This window comes from Pocillopora verrucosa, chromosome 14 (assembly GCF_036669915.1).
Source record: "Pocillopora verrucosa isolate sample1 chromosome 14, ASM3666991v2, whole genome shotgun sequence".
Classification (NCBI taxonomy): Eukaryota; Metazoa; Cnidaria; class Anthozoa; order Scleractinia; family Pocilloporidae; genus Pocillopora; species Pocillopora verrucosa.
In genome coordinates this window covers 301,779-320,861 of record NC_089325.1, presented here as the reverse complement: position 1 = coordinate 320,861, position 19,083 = coordinate 301,779, and the positions used below count along the sequence as shown (strand labels likewise).

Genomic DNA, 19,083 nt, shown 5'->3' with positions numbered 1-19,083 from the left:
AAAACTGATCGCGGAAACGACGAAGAATGAAACGCCAGTAAGAAAATTTCCTACAACCAGAAAGCAATCTTGGTTTTGCACTCAGGTCATCCGGAGAAGAAGAATCACTTCGGAGCATCTCAAATATCATGGAGATGTACAAGGGCTGTACGACTAAGCCAACACCTAGATCGGAGAAAGCCAAACCAAGCAGCAGTATTTGCGAAGGAGATAAGGCACGAGTTGTCTTTGTTAGGGCACAGATGATAATCGTATTGCCAAATATCGCAGAGAGAGCCAAAATTCCGTTGATTACACTAAGCGCGATGTACCAGCTATAAAAGTCGTTCGTGTCGGGATAGTACTTGGAAATATCGTTACAAAACTCTTTTACTACCTTCATGGTGTTCTGTCGACGATGCCGCTGTAGACTGCAGAATATGTTCAAAGAATAGTCAGTCAATTCTCGCCCCGCGTACTTAATTTGAAGCCAGATTCATAAACCACGAATAGCTGGTTATTCAAAATTTAAAAGAAACACCAAGGTATTAATTGCGGAAAGAGTAGAAACAAAATTTCAATAAGTTAAAACGAAAGTTTATAACTCCACGAGAAAAAAAAACTGCGTGAACGTGATATGTTTACGAGTCAGTTTATTTATGCAAAATCGTGGGAACTGTCATATTTGCTCTCAGGCACTTGCGGATTGTTTGTCAGAGAGGGACACCAAGATGTCAAATTACCAGGTGCAAATGGCTTCAATCATCATCAGTTCACTAAAGGGTGTCACAAGTTACCAACGCGATAATACGGCGACAATAGACAATTTCCACGTTATCACCCCGTGTTCTTTGAATTGGATGCTTGTATTAAACTAAACAATACCAGAATCAAAATCAAACTCACCTGATCCACAAGGTCTTTTAATTCACACTGCTTCACGATCGTATGAATTTTGGTTAGATTAATTATGGAACAACTGAAACCCTCTGTCAACACCACCGTCCTTGTAATAAACATTAAAAAAAAATTGTCATTACTTTTCATTCTGAGAACGATTTTGCTTTTGTTATATTTTTTCTCACAGTTTATCATAACATCCATTTTGTTTTTAATATAACTCAGTGTAATTTGCAAGTTTTGGGACCTTTAACACCTTTGACAGCTGGTTTGAAAAACATTTCATTGAAACATTGTGCGTACTTACATAATTTCTGAATTTTTTTTTTCCTCCTTATTAAGGATATTTAACCTCAGCTGGTTTTCTGGAAACATTATATTAAGTAAAACATATATTGGAAACTTACTATTTCAGTTAAGTGAAAACCAGTTACAAGAACGAGCGACTGAAAATTGCCAAATTTTACTAAGGCACATCAAAAATTGCCGCCGTGTATATTTATTCGATCGTTGCCCTTACGGCGGGTGAAAAAATTAAATCCCGTTTCTCCTCTTTCAATAAGTAAATAACTAATTGTTTCCATAACAACCCCGATAAACAAATAAGAAGATTGCGAAGAGCTGTTATAGATAGCAAAACCGATTTCATAAACGTATGTTGGGTTCCTTTGTCGGTTGCTTTGTAGGAGCCCGTGAAACACTGAAACACTGAAACCTTTACGAAGCGTATATCAAATTTTACAGCACCGAAATCCCTTCTTCGTTACCAATTATACTTACTTTAGTTCTTTCCGAAAGCTAGGGAGACGGTTTTCTAATGGAAGTGTTTTTTTTTTCCAAGCTGTTTTAATGTCCAAAAGCGACAAGTTCCTTTTGCCGTTACGAAAACAGGATAATTTCCTCGCTGTTCGCATCGGAGTAGAACTATTGCTCGCTGATAGTTATAGGGGTTCTTACTAGACTAAAGAGATTCAGTGGCCAGAGTCTATTCCTATCGAGGTTGCCGTATGCGCTAGTTCGCGAAAAATATCGCTGGCGGTCCATCGATTCGCGTAGCATTGCACTTCGAGCATCAATCTTTGAAAAGCTGTGTTGTGCTTCGAGCGTAACTCTTCTTCCTCTGCCTGACCTCTTTCCTCCTATTTTTGCTGGTTGAAGCACCTTAATACAGACACAAATAGCTACATATTCACGCGTGTTGCACTTAACTTCCTCGAAAAAACGCTTTACAGATTGTGTCCGATCCTCGTAATCTAGCACGCTTCAGCACCCACAGGCGAAACAGTGTCAGTGGCTTGCTCCAACGTGATTGGATAACAGCCTTAACAAGCGTGAAGTGGAAATGCGTCGTCAAAGAAACGCAAGGGTCAAACGTCTGCACATGCATGCTCAGATCAAAGCTGCGTCCTTTGGAATTGTAAATAACGCTTTTTTACATTGAGAACCCAAGCGAGACTTCGTCTTTCTCAGTTTCTAAGGAGAGTTCAAAGTTTCTTAGGGCTAAAACTTACAGAAGTTCTTGTTCTAGAGTTTTCCTACATTGTGTTAGTTTAAACTTCCGTACTTTTTCTTACATTTTTTTTTCGGCATGATGAAGTCACCCTTAAGCTTGACCAAGTTAGCTGTAGCCGTTCTTTGTTATGTTAGTAATGGAGTTGCCGGTAAACACCTAAAGCGATGTGCAAAAAAAAAAAAAAAAAGGAAAAATCAGAGCCACAAAAGACATCTGTGATAAAGGAAGGTCCATGTTAAATGTAGAAGGCGGCGGACTCAGTAAAGGGTGTTTATTATAAGAAATGAAGAAATAGAGTGTAAAAGCGAGGAAGCGATCAAAACTGGTCGCTGAAACAATGAAGAATGAGGCACTGGTTAGAAACGTTCCAAAGACGAGGAAAGCAATTTTGGTATTACACTCAGAATCGTTAGACGAAACAGAATCTTTCAAGAGTATCTCAACGATCACAGATATGTACAACTGCTGCACAACTAAACCAACTCCAAGATCGGTACACAAAGCAACACATATCAGCTGTAAAATTCATCCTTTTTGGGATAACATTTAGAAATATCGTAACAAAATTCCTCCAGAGCTTTCATGACAAATCGTTTGATCTCGGTGCGAAATTCAAAGTCTTGAAGTTCTGAGCGAAATGACTCAGGAGGTGTGAACAGCTGAATTAGTTTCTATCAAACTTCAACTTAACTCTTTCGTTGAGAACTTTCCTACATGACATTGTGTTCGTGGCCTAATGTAAATACAGGCAATAACATGATTACGATTGCAATATGGTGTAAAAAACCACGAGTAAATTTTTCAAAGACAATAAAACTGCACGAGTCCATTGGGTTAGAACAATTTGTAGACTTAAAAGAATTGACAGGTGCTTATTTACACCAAATTAAACTAGAAATCATGTAATCTTCCATTAATTAATGTATGTGAAATAAATCCATTTACGGAAAAAAAAAAAAGGCTAGAGTCCAAACTTTGTAGAAAATATGTACTAAACTTGTTGAATGAACCACAACATTTAGCTAAAATAAAAACCCCTAAACTTCTTAAAATTCCAAACAAAGGAGTAACAAATTTACGCGAACGAAAGCTCAAAAACATGCAAATACTAAGATTCCGCGAAAACAAACGAAAAGTACGCGAAAAAATGTCCATGTCTGTTTTTCAATGTCAAGGTAAGGGTTCTCTGACGTGATTGGCTAATTTGTGAAATCAAGCGTGCCGCGCGTGCATACCAAAAGGATACGAAGGGGGGAGAGGAAGAGAAAAATTGTTACTTGAAATTTAAAATCGAAAGAGATTTTCTACAATTTACATTAAAAAAAAAGGATCATAAAAAGTCAAAACAGACGAAATTTTGATAACACGCGCGCGCATTTTGTAATTTGCACTCGTTTTAAATTTTGCACACGTGTTACATAAAAAATGCACTTGTTTTCAGCCAACAAAAAGCGCATTTTTTTAAGTATAGTAATAACCAGTAAAAAAATTCAAACGACGTTCTAGTATTTTACGCGCATACGAAGGCTCTTGCCTTATACAAGGCATTAGAGGTTTAACGCTTGTACTTCAAATGTAGGCCCTTATAGATTAAGCCAGCATAATAATTGGCATCATTTGGATAAATGGGCATAATTTTCTCCCTTTTTTTAAGAGTAGCACTGTTAGTATAGTTAGCATGTTTTTAGTTCTTTTCTCTTCTTTTTTTTTTTTTTTTTTAAGGGAACATTACCAGGGTCATTTCCTGTTTTAGTCTCCAGAATTGCTTATTTTCAAGTTCGGCCCATGGTTCATTCTATTTTCAATTTTTTAATGTATTTGGGGAAGAAGATTACTGAAATGTTAAGTCGTTCTTTGTTTAGAGGACTGGACTCGCTGGAAGTAAAGAATGCGTCTGTCCCAGTTCCCGCTTTCACAAGCAACAAACATGCGCGTCGAAGAGAAAAGTGATGCTAACATCGTACATTTTGACACTTTAAGTAACTGCTTCTGGTCTGGAATTAAGTGCAGAAGTTAATTTTGTCTTTTCAGTGCAAGTCTACAATTCCAAATAAAAAGGTTTCATACTTTCTAAACAATGAATTTATAACTTGGACTTGCTTTGTGTTTCTTTTTCGGAAATCATACTTTGGGAAGAAGTAGCATAACTTTAAAAAATGAGCATGACTAGCATAATTTGAAAAAACCAAGCAATGTTAGAAGCATAAAATGCTACTTTTACCAACACAATCTATTATGGCCTATTCACATCACTATCCAGGCATTCCTTGGGTGCGCACAGTGGGGTCTGGGGGAGGGAGAGGAGGTAGATTTTATCACTTTGAAGGTGCCATCGAAGGCCACCTGATGAAAACTTGCTCCAACAGAGATAAACGATAAAGGCTGCTCTTAATTACGATTAAGGAAATTGATAGATAAGCACCATCCTTTGATGAGTTCCTTATCAACTAAACAACGAATTTATCCAGAGCGGCACTTATTCATAATTTTGAAGGTAAAGGTTTCAAGCCGACGGCAGTTCTGTTGGTCTTGACAGTTCTCAATGAAACTCGAAGGAGAACATCGCTAATGTAAGCCTGAACTACGTTTTGCTTCAATAATCTCAATATGATGTTAGAGTTTTCCCTAATGAAAGACGAGAAGTCTAAAATAAGGGCTATAACTATGATAAGGACCGTATAGACTAGGTTAGGAAATTACATAAGCACTACGGAGCTTTTTATGAATCTTACCTTTTTTTTCTTTCGGAAATTTTTGCAAAACAAAATTAATCACAATGGGGAAAAATTCTTCTTCAGCGCCCGGTTTGACTGCTACAGGTGATCACCAGTTTGGAAACAAATGGTAGAAACATCGTGAGGGAAGATTTTCTCAACAATCTGATGTCAAATTGAAAAAGTTGCGTTTCAAGCAAAAGGGTAAAAGACTGTGTACATCATAACTTGCTGAGCACTCAGATTTCCTCAGCGAAAGAGAAGAAAGAATAAATTGAAAAAAAAAAAAGGAAGGTGTTTTTGATCGACATCAACTAATCTGCATCCCTCCGACATAGCGCTCAAATTCGCATTCGCGGAAACGCCACCATATGACATTTTTTCAAAAGACTTACAGAGGATGACTTCCTACTGATCAGACCATAACTTTTATGCAAATGACTTTCATCTGAAAATGCCAAAGGCTAGTGGCGGGTTTTAAGATGGAATAATTGTAATAATCTCCTTCTTCACAGAAAAATGATAAAAAGTGGCTGGCTATGAGGTTGTTAAGCTAGCACTTAACAACCGCTTCTTCTTTTGATACATTCTTTTCCGTAGCCCTCTTGACGAGATTTTCTGAATAGAAAGACATTTAGGTTGGACAAGTTGTAATTTGGCAATTACATACGTCATCTAAATGTAACCCCGTGCGCTATAAACACTTAAAATGAATTAAACTCCTCCTATGTCCTTCCATGAAGCATCTGTCCAATTTGAAGATTTTTTTCCAATTTTCCATATCGACATCGAGTCTATCGGTGAAAAATGTCTATTTGTCGAATAAGTGCCTCTCAAAAATCCTCTTTGATCATTTGATGACGAATACTTCGTTTAGTTAACTTGACTTGCACGAGTATTTGTAGACTGGTCTTTTTTGAAATGAGAGGAGCTGAGGATTGATAATTTCTTCTCCTTTGGGATTTCAGTGCCTTGATCCATTTGTAAACATGGCAGGAATTTCTCGAGAATTTCTAAAACATATCTCCGTATCTCTCTCATCCGCCAGCAGTATAAGATGGGATTCAAGGACGAATTCAAAAATGCTAATGTCAGTGAAAACTGAAACATTCCTTTCAGAAATAATCCGTGCTCAGACGTTACTATGATCAGCATTGTACCTGTATAGGGAAGATAACAAGCGGTGAACACGATGTAAACATACAAGATGTTGACGGCCGATTTAAGCTTTCTTTTGCTCAGCGCTAATTCTTTGCAATTTTCACTTGCCGTTTTTTCTTGAGATTTTATCTTCAAATGATGTTTGCGGACAGCGAGGTAGATTCTTGCAAAAGTTATGGTGGTTGTGATGAAAAATATTATCGCAAATGTGCTGGACACTGCCTCTCGGTTAACATCTCCCATGAACAGGTAACCAAGAGCTGCAACTGCGCTGAGCATCCAGAGAACGGTCAGAGTAATGCTTACTCTCTTTTCTGTTACAATTTCCCTGTAACGAAGATGCAGGCTGATAGCGAGGAAGCGATCAAAACTGATCGCGGAAACGACGAAGAAAGAAACGCCAGTAAGAAAAGTTCCTACAACCAGAAAAGCAATCTTGGTTTTGCACTCAGGGTCATCCGGAGAAGAAGAATCACTTCGGAGCATCTCAAATATCATGGAGATGTACAAGGGCTGTACGACTAAGCCAACACCTAGATCGGAGAAAGCCAAACCAAGCAGCAGTATTTGCGAAGGAGATAAGGCACGAGTTGTCTTTGTTAGGGCACAGATGATAATCGTATTGCCAAATATTGCAGAGAGAGCCAAAATTCCGTTGATTATACAAAGCACGATGTACCAGCTATAAAAGTCGTTCGTGTCGGGATAGTACTTGGAAATATCGTTACAAAACTCTTTTACTACTTTCATGGTGTTCTGTCGACGATGCCGCTGTAGACTGTAGAATATGTTAAAAAATAATCAGTGAAGTCTCGCCTTATGTACTTAATTTGAAGCCAAATTCGTAAACCACGAATAGCTGGTTATTAAAAATTTAAAAGAAACACCACTTCAACTTTTCCACCAATTGCGGAAAAAGTTGAAACAAAATTTCAATAAGTTAAAACAAAAGTTTATAGCTCCACAAAAACGAACTGCGTGAACGTGATATGTTTTCGAGTCAGTTTATTTATGCAAAATCGTGGGAACTGTCATATTTGCTCTCAGCCACTTGCGGATCGTTTATTGGAGAGGGACAACAATTTGTCAGATAACTAGAAGCAAATGGTATCAATAATCTCTGTTCGCTAAAGGGTGTCACAAGTTACCAAAACGGTGACAAAGCGGCTAAAGACAATGAATCAGACAATCAGTTTCCCCGTTATCACCTCGTGCTCTTTGAATTTGATGCTTGTATTAAACTAAACAATACCAGAATCAAAATCAAACTCACCTGATCCACAAGGTCTTTTTAATTAACACTGCTTCACGATCGTATGAATTTTGGTTAAATTAGTTACCGGACAACTGAAACCCTCTGTCAACACCACCGTCTTGGCAATGAACATGAAAAAAATTGTCATTAATTTTCATTCCAGACACCTATGCAATTCTTTTATCATAATTTTTTCCTCACAGTTTATCATGACATCCATTTTGTTTTTAATATAACTCAGAATAATTTGCAAGTTTTGGGATCTTTAACACCTTTGAAAGCTGGTTTCGAATACATTTCATTGAAACATTATGTGTGCTTACCTAATTCCTAAATCTTTTTTCGATATTCTTCGCGCGCTTAAAAATTCGCCGAGATTGGTAAAACGACTTCTTGATGAAAACGTAGAAAACGATTTAAGACTTGACCAACGATGTCTATATCTGATGAAAATTCCACTAATGAAAAAAGACATCTTGATTGAATTAATTGAACAGATATTTGATATTTAGAAAATGAAAAGACATCTATGTTTGACTTTTAAGACAACTCTTAAAAAATGTATGTTAATGAAAATACTATTAATCGCATTTCGCTGAAATAAATTTTTTGGGTGAGAGTTCGTATAAAGCAGATTTCTCCAGCGCATCTAATTACCATCACAATTGTTTGGGATATCATTCATTACCCACACAAAGAAAACCGAATCAAACTTTTTGACGGTATTCAGCGAGAAATGTTAAGAAAAAGCAATTATGTGTTATTCAAGTTCCAAGCTAATTTGCTCATTCTAAAGAACTTACTTCGCATTGGTCCGGCGAAATATTGTAACATCTGCATGCGTGGGCTCAAATTACCAGAAAATTACACATTCAACTCAAAAAAAAGGCGAAAACTTACTATGTCTATCATTTTCAGTCATTTTCTGTCCTTCTTTTATTTATTAGCAGGCTTTTGTAAATATGATTCTGAGGAAATCAAAGATACCATTTAAAAATCCGTACATCGTAATATGCGCAGAAAAATAAAGATGTGTTTTTTCAACAGTGCAAGAAACATTACAAAGCGAGTATATTATATTAATATTAGACATATTTAACCTCAGCTGGTTTTCCGGAAACATTATATTAAGTGAAACATATATAGGAAACTTACTTTTTTTAGTTAAGTGAAAACCAGTTACAAGTACGAGAGACTGAAAATTACCTGCTAATTTCAATAAGGCACATCAAAAATTGCCGCCATGTAAATTCATTGGATCGTTGCCATTGCAACGGGTGAAAAAATTAACCCCGTTGCCGTTTCTCCTCTTTCAATACGTTTTTCTACCCCCCCCCCCCAAAAAAAAAAACCGTATAAATACGGGAAAATTACTTAAATTAATTACTTAAATTACATTAGCGCTAAGTATCGTTTCCGTTCCAAACTGCCAAATTGTATTTGAGAGCCTAAATCACTTTCCCTGTAAGATATTGGACGTTTGGACCAAAATTAATACAACGATTACGTTGGATAAAGATCGATGAGAAGATTCAAATTGATCGCATACGGCCAGTTCGAACAATTTTTGACGCAGTCTCTTTTGACGGCACAATCAGTAACCCCCTTAACAAAGCAAAGATTCTCTTTTCCATGTTGATCAGAAACTGATTTACCTGAAGTGTTAAAATAAGCTTGAGATCCTTTAGATAAGACATACGTGCTTGGCGTTGTGTTGTAGTCCTCACAGTATATAACTCCTAAAATGCCGTTGTGTAATTGAAGTGAAGGAAGTTGTGCTCTAACTGGAGCCGAAATCTTTTAGAGACCTGTCCTTCCGATAACCAACAATTAGGATACATTTGCGCAAGGTTATTGTGTTCATTTCAGCGAGTATGGCAAACCGACAATAGTGGTCATGGAGTTCTTAACTAAGGAGACAGTTTAATCCTAAATCAGTCAAATCAGACAAAATTCACAAATTATTTTAGAATTGATTAAACTTAACAAAACTTGACAAATGGAAGCTGCATCAACAGCGGCATCAATAAATTGACTTTTGATGTCACAAAAAATCATTGTTTCCCCAACAACCCCGATAAACAAATAAGAAGATTGCGAAGAGCTGTTATAGATAGCAGAACCGATTTCGTAAACGTACGTTGGGTTCCTTCGACGGTTGCTTTGTAAGGGCTCGTTTGGATGCGAGTAAGCAAAAGAGGATAACGCTATCCAATGGATAAATCGCTATCCAGCGAACAGTGTTCACAAAACGTACTATACCATCCAGCGGATAGCGATTTAACCAGCTGATAGCGTCTTACCCTTGAACAAAAACAATGAAACCTTTACGAAGCGTATATCAGATTTTCTAGTACCGAAATCCCTCATTCGTTATTAATCTCCTTACACTAGTTCTTTCCGAAAGCTAGGGGGGCTGCTTTTGTAATTGAATTGTTTTTTTCAAGTTTTTTTAATGTCCAAAAGCGACAAGTCCCTTTTGCCGTTACGAAAAAAAGGAAAATTTCTTCGCTGTTCGCATCGGAGCAGAACTATTGTTCGCCGATAGTGATAGAGGTTTCTACTAGACTATATATCATATACATGCATATCATATCATTACATGTAAAAAAGAAAAAAACGCATTCAATTTAGGACCATTCAACATCTTGGATTTTCCTGGCGTGTGGGAATATCGGTCAAATATTTTTTTTTGCTCTTTTTTTATTACCTTTTGGCTCACCGTACATATTTACCAAGTTGTGGGGTTTCTTGTGAAATTTTAGAGGAGTTGCGGTCGCCTAAATATCCTATTTTCAGACGACGAAATTGGAGGTCCCGCGGTTTCAAAATCCTGAAAAAATCCTCGGTCAAATATTTTTTTTTGCTCTTTTTTTATTACCTTTTGGCTCACCGTACATATTTACTAAGTTGTGGGGTTTCTTGTGTTCAGAATTTAGCAGTATCAATCGGACTTGGCTTTAGTGGGGTTTTGCATTAACCGACAAAAGTCTGGCTGGCAGTCTTTTTAATCCGGAGTTTGGCTTGGTTATCACTTAGACTTTGCAAATAACCAATTGTCTGTTCCAGAAGCCAGGATTTTAAAGCTAGTTTTTTTTTTTTTTAGTTTTTGTTAATTTTGGGGCCGTCTCTTTGAACAGCAAGGGATCCTGCAAGCATAGCCGTCGGCTCAATTTGATATTTATGGTTGTTAGCTACATTGTTAGTTCGATATCACGCTCATGTCTCCCCACAATTCCCCCACTCCAAAATCACGGGTGAAATTGTAACGCCATGATAAAGCTATGCAAATTTGCTTTACCATAATTGGACATTGGCGCTAAGTCACGTTTCCGTCCCAAACAAACTTGTCAGTTGAAAGATAATTTGTTTTTATCAAAAAATAATGGTTTGATGATGCGAATTGGCCAAAGTAAATTGTTCTACAGCTAACGTTTGGAGCGTTTTCCCTTCCTTGGATCATGTCAGAGTCTTAGAGTCTTAACCCTTTAACTCCCAGAAGTGATTGACATGTAACTTCTCCCTATAATATCCATACGTTATCCTGCAAACAGGTAGTGAGAATATTCAAACTCATCAGGTACAAGATATCACCTTGATTGAACACCAAATTCTCTCAATCAATTAACAAGCAAATGTGTAGCAGCTAGAGGGGAGAATTAACAATCGGATCTTGGGAGTTAAAGGATTAATAGGATTAACCGTTAGCCATAAAACGTCAACAAAAAAAAAATTCAGCCGTAAGACATAAAAATTGACAAATTTAACCGTGAGTCGTAAAAACTGTGAAGCGTAAAAAATTTTCTCTTTAAATCGTAACGGAAATTAATTAATGGTTATATATGTAGCCGTAAAATGGCTAAAAATTTTAAACGTTAGCCGCCAGAGCCAGCTCCCCGTTGAGACCTTCTCATAATTGAAAGAGAATTTGGTAAATTAGCCACCGGAGAGAGATTTTAGAGCTGACTGTTGGAGCATTGGCTCTTCGTTATAGCGAATTCTCTATTCTATGTAGGCTGAAAAACTGACTTTAATGTTCTGGGACAGCAAGCTTCAGATCCTTCAGTTGGGAATCTTTGATGTGTCTAAATAGAGGGTCTCAATGGGGTGATGGCTTTTACGGCTAACGATTAAAATTTTGGCCAAAATACGGCTAACGGTTAAAATTTGTCAATTTTTAGGTCTAACAGCTAAATTTTTTGGCCGTTTTACGCCAAACGGTTAACCCCATTGAGACCCTCTAAATAACATTCAAATCATCTGGGCTTGTCATTATTAAATGCAACGAAACTTGCACTAAGCATTTTCCTAATTAAGCTACGATTTTTTATTTCGAATATTTGATAAGGACAAGTGTAGTTGCCACTAAGTTTCCGTGCCAATAATATATTTACGAACTCTAGTATCATTTGCAATTGGTGTCAAAACCAAGGTAAACTCCTGAGAAATGTAATCAAAATTTAATTTTTCTGTCATGGTCGTCTTCGACAAAAAAGAAGAAAAATAATTTTGGCCGCAAACTGAGGGCTGAGGTCGCTTTGTCGTGTAAATCCATTGAAAACGTATAATCAACACCGTAAAACCATAGGAGACCTGGATATTGATGAGATGTGACGAGATTCATTAGTATATTTTGTACATTAGCTGAAATGTTGTTGTCTACAGCAATCGTTTCTCCCATACTTTTAAACCTATAAATAAATCTCGTGTGGACGTTTTCTGTCTAACCCCATGGAAACATTCAGAAAAGTTAATCTGCAACTACTTGACTGAGAATCGGAAGGCTTTTTGTTTGAAAACTTTCTTAAAAGACCGGAACGGAAATCGCATCCACAAAAAGGCTCATTTAGAAAGAGGGAGAGACAGAGGAGGAGACAGAGACTGAGAAAAAAAAGTTTCAAAACAAGATTCGTGTCTCAGTATTGGTTAAACTTAATGAGTCAGATTGAGAGCTTCTCGTATTCAAAGAATGTATTCTGATTTAAGTGAATTGAATTTTCATATGAGGATATCGATCGCATTAATTTGGTTCAGATTTATTGATTTGATGATACTTTGATATTCTTCCCAGATCCGTGCTCTTTCGATTTCGGCTAACTTCCTCATCATAATGAACCCATTTTTGAGCAAGAACAAAAGAAAAGATCTCAATGAATAGCTAAAAGAAATAACATCTCATCATAATAGTCATAAACAGAGATTTTCGTGTGAATAAATTCTCCCCCACATCTGCGATCTACGTCAACGGAAACAATTCTCTGCAAAAGAGTTTAAGTTTTCATCAAAGGAAAAATCAATTTCGCATGACTGAAGAGCGACGAGTTCTTGAGCCGTACGTTACAAGGTACACGTCCACAGCCGTTTAATAAGGTTCATCAACATGAATGGAAGTTTCTCTGAAGATTCGCTCCTTAATTCCTCCCGACCCGTGTTCCCATGTCCAGGTGCTGCTCAGATTCATGTATCAAAAGGAGAGGTATCAATTTCCCTTTACCTTGCGTTCATTGTCGGAGCCATTTCGTGTCCAGGTACAATTCTTTTGAACATTTTAGTGATCGTAACAGTATTGAAGACGAGAGAGTTACGGACAAACTCAAACATTCTGCTAACTAGTTTGGCCGCCACTGATTTACTAGTAGGCTTAGGTCCTGCACCGCTAGCCATCGTTACAGACGCTTTGCATCATCGAAGAACTGTATCGTTTCAAGTGACTTGTACGATGCGCAAGATTTACCTCTTTGCAATGCTCGCTACGTTCATCGCTTCATATAATCACTTGATTTTAATGGCCTGGGAGAGGTATGTTGCGGTAGTTAGATGTTTGGAGTACAAGTTTATAGTTACAAAAGGACGCATTAAGAGAGATGTGGTAATTGCTTGGATTACAGCCATCACAGCAACAGCCTTCTACATCGTATTCGACGTCGCTGGTGTTCAGTTGGAGGTCATTTTGGTAACGGACATCATCATATGCGTTCTTTGGTTAATTGGTTTTTTACTGGTGGTGTATTTTTATTTCATGGTTTATAAACAAATAAGAAAACAGCACCGAAGTCAATTCCGCCGAGTAGACGCTCTTATCAAAGCAAGGATCGAAAGTAGACTCGCCTTTACGGCTTTTCTCCTAACATTTGTCGTGTTTGCCTCGTTTGTTCCTTTAATCGTTTCACTCTTTGCAAACTTGTCACTCATAGTGAAGCAAACTTGGCGATGGACACAAATTTTCGTCCAGGTGAACTCTCTAGTGAATCCTGCCCTCTATTTTTATAGGAACAGACGATGCAGGAAGGCTGCAGTTAAATTGCTGAAATTTAAAAAATCTCAGAAAACTCAGCCAGTACGCCAGACTAAGCTTCTTGCGAAAAGGCACCGGTACTCCATCGTGTCTCTGGATATCAAAGATTTTGTCGACACCGAAATGGCTAAACGGTCCCCTGCGCGCTCACAGTCTTGGGCGGCAGAAGCATTTGAACGCTGGATCTCCGTGCGTGGAGAACAAGATAAGGCAGTCGAGGATAGAAGAATATCATGTCCGACTTTAATAAACCATGGAAACTTGTTTGAAGTGACTCGACCTGTTACCAGAACTATCATTGTTCAGATTGAATGTGCACGCGAAAAGAAACCATCAAAGAGGAGGACGAATTTATCGAATGACAGATACAATGCTAAAACATGCAATCACCGCGGGATGCCGAGATCAGTGTCTTTGAATGAAAATGCACTAATCGTTTTGAAAAGTGGCCGTCCAAAACTAGCCGAAGTTAAGCATCATAGACGCAAATCAGCGCCATTGGTTTTAAGAACTGAAAGCAATATTTTGAGAAAAGAAGAATTGCAACATTGAAAAAGTTGTCGATCGATGGGCATCAGCGCTGAACATGACAACGTAGTGAGTGGCATTTGTGACCAGAAAGGAAGACCTCAGCGGACACCAACTAAATTCCCGAATTGTTTAAATTTTGTGAATGTTCTTAAGAGAAAAGTTTAGAAGCTGCAAGCATTTGAATGGTCTAATTACTATAGATGAAATGATTTAATTAAACTGATTAAAACAGATTGACCATTTCAAATGGTCTTATAAATATAATGACACACCCTGATACCAGGTTCTAACAGTTCGATTATTCCATGCCACAACGCTTCCCGTAACATTCTTCGCATCTGCTTCAACGGCAGCGAAATGAAAACTTGCTTGACACACGATCAAATAAATGATAAAAGAAAGATGCCAATTTTGAGCGAAGAAAAGATTCTTGAAAGTGGGTAGTTATTTAAGAAAAATTTCCAAAGTCGAAATTTGGACACGTGCTGCGAGCTCGACTCAATGTCCGAACTTTCGGGGTTTGTTTACATCAAAAGTCACGTGACACTACACCTGAGAACTAATGCCCAAAAGGTGAATTGGGTTAAAATGACCTTCCTGTTTTAAAATAGCCTAAACAATAAGAATGTATAGTCATGTTATGGATCCGTTGAAATGGACGAACTCGACAAAATGATCCAACCGGTTGAAATAGTCTAACAGATAAAATGGTCCAATTAGCTTAACTGACTGAAAATGGTCCAACCTGCTAAAATGATGCAACCGCATAAAATGGTCCATGAAGATAAAATGGCCTAACCGGTTAATAAGGCCTGAAAAGGTTAAAATGGTCCAGCTAGATAAAATAGTCCAACTGTTAAATATGATCCAACTATGATAAAATGATCCAGCTACTCTAAATGGTCTAACCAGCTGAAGTGGTTCAAATAGTTTAACTATGTAAAATGGTATAACTGGAAACGAAAGCATAATTTAAAGTGACGCTCGCAAAATCCTGAGTTATGTACACACCAATAAAATTCAAAAATATTTTCCATTCCGCATGAACTGGAAGACGAGCTTGTAAAGCGGTCCGCAATGAATTGTGGACCGGTCTCGCCATTCAGTTTTGACGGAAAAAAGCCCTAAAAGTTAAGCACCAAAACGAAAGAAAAGCTCAAAAGAATTTACAAGAACAACGAAAATTTGCCAAAAAATTGCAAATGTCGAACTCAACGGGACAAAAGTGGTAAGTGAACAACCATTATCTGTCGCTTGGTGACAGATAATGGTTGTTCTTACTATGATAAGGACCGTATTACTATGATAAGGACCGTATTACTATGATAAGGACCGTATAGACTAAGTTAGGAAATTGCATAAGCACTACGGAGGTTTTATGAGAAAAGATTGTTTTTTTTTATCTTTTATTATCTTTTATTTTTTTTCTTTCGGAAAATTTTGCAAAACAAAATTAATCGCAATGAGAAAAAATTCGTTTTTAGCGCGCGGTTTGACTGCTACAGGTGATCACTAGTTTGGACACAACTGGTAGAAACATCGAGAGGGAAGATTTTCTTAACAATCTGATGTTAAATTGAGAAAGTTGCGTTTCAAGCGAAAGGGGAAAAGTCTGTGTACATCGTAACTTGCTGAGCACTCAGATTTCCTCAGCGAAAGAGAAGAAATAATAAATTGAAAAAGGAAGGAAAGGAAGATGTTTTTTAATTGATTTTAACCAATCTGTATCCCTCCGACATGGCGCTCAAATTCGCATTCGCGGAAACACCACCATATGACATTTTGTCAAAAGACTTACAGAGGATGACTTCCTACTGATCAGACCACAAGTATTAGGCAAATGACTTTCATCTAAAAATGCCAAAGGCTAGTGGCGGGTTTTAAGATCGAATAATTGTAATAATCTCCTTCTTCACAGAAAAATGTTTAAAAGTGGCTGGCTATGAGGCCGGTAAACAATTTAAGCCGGCACTTAACAACCGCTTCTTCTTTTGATACATTCTTTTCCGTAGCCCTCTTGACGAGATTTTCTGAATAGAAAGACATTTAGGTTGGACAAGTTGTACTTTGACAGTTATATACGTCATCTAAATGTCACCCGCCCGCTATAAACACTTAAAATGAATTAAACTCCTCCTATATCCTTAAAGCATCTGTCCAATTTGAAGATTTTTTTCCAATTTTCCATAACGACATCGAGTCTATCGGTGGAAAATGTTTATTTGTCGAATAAGTGCCTCTCAAAAATCCTCTTTGATCATTTGATGACGAATACTTCGTTTAGTTAACTTGACTTGCACGAGTATTTGTAGACTGGTCTTTTTTGAAATGAGAGGAGCTGAGAATTGATAATTTCTTCTCCTTTGGGATTTCAGTACCTTGATCCATTCGTAAACATGGCAGGAATTTCTTAAGAATTTGTAAAACATATCTCCGTATCTCTCTCATCCGCCAGCAGTATAAGATGGGATTCAAGGACGAATTCAAAAATGCTAATGTCAGTGAAAACTGAAACATTCCTTTCAGAAATAATCCGTGCTCAGACGTTACTATGATCAGCATTGTACCTGTATAGGGAAGATAACAAGCGGTGAACACGATGTAAACACACAAGATGTTGACGGCCGATTTAAGCTTCCTTTTGCTTAGCGCTAATTCTTTGCAATTTTCACTTGCCGTTTGTTCTTGAGATTTTATCTGCAAATGATGTTTGCGGACAGCGAGGTAGATTCTTACAAAAGTTATGGTGGTTGTGATGAAAAATATTGTCGCAAATGTGCTGGACACTGCCTCTCGGTTAACATCTCCCATGAACAGGTAACCAAGAGCTGCAACTGCGCTGAGCGCCCAGAGAACGGTCAGAGTAATGCTTACTCTCTTTTCTGTTACAATTTCCCTGTAACGAAGATGCAGGCTGATAGCGAGGAAGCGATCAAAACTGATCGCGGAAACGACGAAGAATGAGACGCCAATAAGAAAAGTTCCTACAACCAGAAAAGCAATCTTGGTTTTGCACTCAGGGTCATCCGGAGAAGAAGAATCACTTCGGAGCATTTCAAATATCATGGAGATGTACAAGGGCTGTACGACTAAGCCAACACCTAGATCGGAGAAAGCCAAACCAAGCAGCAGTATTTGCGAAGGAGATTATGCACGAGTTGTCTTTGTTAGGGCACAGATGATAATCGTATTGCCAAATATCGCAGAGAGAGCCAAAATTCCGTTAATTACACAAAGCGCGATGTACCAGCTATAAAAGTCGTTCGTGTCGGGATAGTACTTGGAAATATCGTTACAAAACTCTTTTACTACCTTCATGGTGTTCTGTCGACGATGCCGCTGTAGACTGCAGAATATGTTCAAAGAATAGTCAGTGAATTCTCGCCCCGCGTACTTAATTTGAAGCCAGATTCATAAACCACGAATAGCTGGTTATTCAAAATTTAAAAGAAACACCAAGGTATTAATTGCGGAAAGAGTAGAAACAAAAGTTCAATAAGTTAAAACGAAAGTTTATAACTCCACGAGAGAAAAAAAAACTGCGTGAACGTGATATGTTTAAGAGTCAGTTTATTTATGCAAAATCGTGGGAACTGTCATATTTGCTCTCAGGCACTTGCGGATTGTTTGTCAGAGAGGGACACCAAGATGTCAAATTACAAGGTGCAAATGGCTTCAATCATCATCAGTTCACTAAAGGGTGTCACAAGTTACCAACGCGATAATACGGCGACAATAGACAATTTCCACGTTATCACCCCGTGTTCTTTGAATTGGATGCTTGTATTAAACTAAACAATACCAGAATCAAAATCAAACTCACCTGATCCACAAGGTCTTTTAATTCACACTGCTTCACGATCGTATGAATTTTGGTTAGATTAATTACGGAACAACTGAAACCCTCTGTCAACACCACCGTCCTTGTAATAAACATAAAAAAAAATTGTCATTACTTTTCATTCCAGACCCCTTTGCAATTACAGGATTATTCAAAGGAACTGAGAACGATTTTGCTTTTGTTATATTTTTTCTCACAGTTTATCATAACATCCATTTTGTTTTTAATATAACTCAGTGTAATTTGCAAGTTTTGGGACCTTTAACACCTTTGACAGCTGGTTTGAAAAACATTTCATAGAAACATTGTGCGTACTTACATAATTCCTGAATTTTTTTTTCTTTATATTCTTCTCGCGCTTAAAAATTCGCCGAGATTGGTCAAACGACTTCTTGATTAAAACGTAGAAAACGATTTAAGACTTTGACCAACGATGTCTATGTCTGAGAAAAATTCCACTGTTGGAAAAGATAAGTCGATCGCATTTACTGAACAGATATTTGATAGTTAGAAAATGAAAGGACATCTCTGTTTGACTTTCAAAACAACTCTTAAAAAATGTATTTAAATGAAAATGCTATTAATTTGCATTTCGCTAAAAAATAATTTTTTGGATGAGAATTCATAAACAGCAGATTTCTTCAGCGCATCCAATTACCATTACAATTGTTTGGGACATCATTCATTAGCTACCCAGGATAACCGAATCAAACTTTTTGACGGTATTCAACGAGAAATATTAAGAAAAAGCAATTATGTGTTATTCAAGTTCCAAGCTAATTTGCTCATTCGAAAGAACTTACGTCGCTTTGGTCCCACGAAATATCGTAACATCTGCACGCGTGGGCTCGAATTACCAAAAAATTACACATTCAACTCGAAAAAAAGGCGAAA

General features: G+C 37.5%; 1 protein-coding gene and 2 pseudogenes across 1 annotated transcript; all 3 read right to left on the bottom strand.

The window, feature by feature from the left end:
• LOC136278046 (adenosine receptor A3-like) overlaps positions 1-565 on the bottom strand; it is a 1,219-nt pseudogene extending 654 nt beyond the window's left edge.
• Positions 566-5,892: 5,327 nt separating this feature from the next.
• Positions 5,893-7,017, bottom strand: LOC131797511 (adenosine receptor A3-like). The gene has a single exon (XM_059115128.2). The coding sequence runs from the start codon at positions 7,015-7,017 to the stop codon at positions 5,980-5,982; it is 1,038 nt and encodes a 345-aa protein (XP_058971111.2). The 3' UTR covers positions 5,893-5,979.
• Positions 7,018-16,628: 9,611 nt separating this feature from the next.
• LOC136278362 (adenosine receptor A3-like) lies at positions 16,629-17,829 on the bottom strand (annotated as a pseudogene).
• Positions 17,830-19,083: the final 1,254 nt, after the last annotated feature.

What these genes read in the sequence shown, in the direction of transcription:
- LOC131797511 (XM_059115128.2), bottom strand. Translation starts at nt 7,017, where the DNA reads ATGAAAGTAGTAAAAGAGTTTTGTAACGATATTTCCAAGTACTATCCC.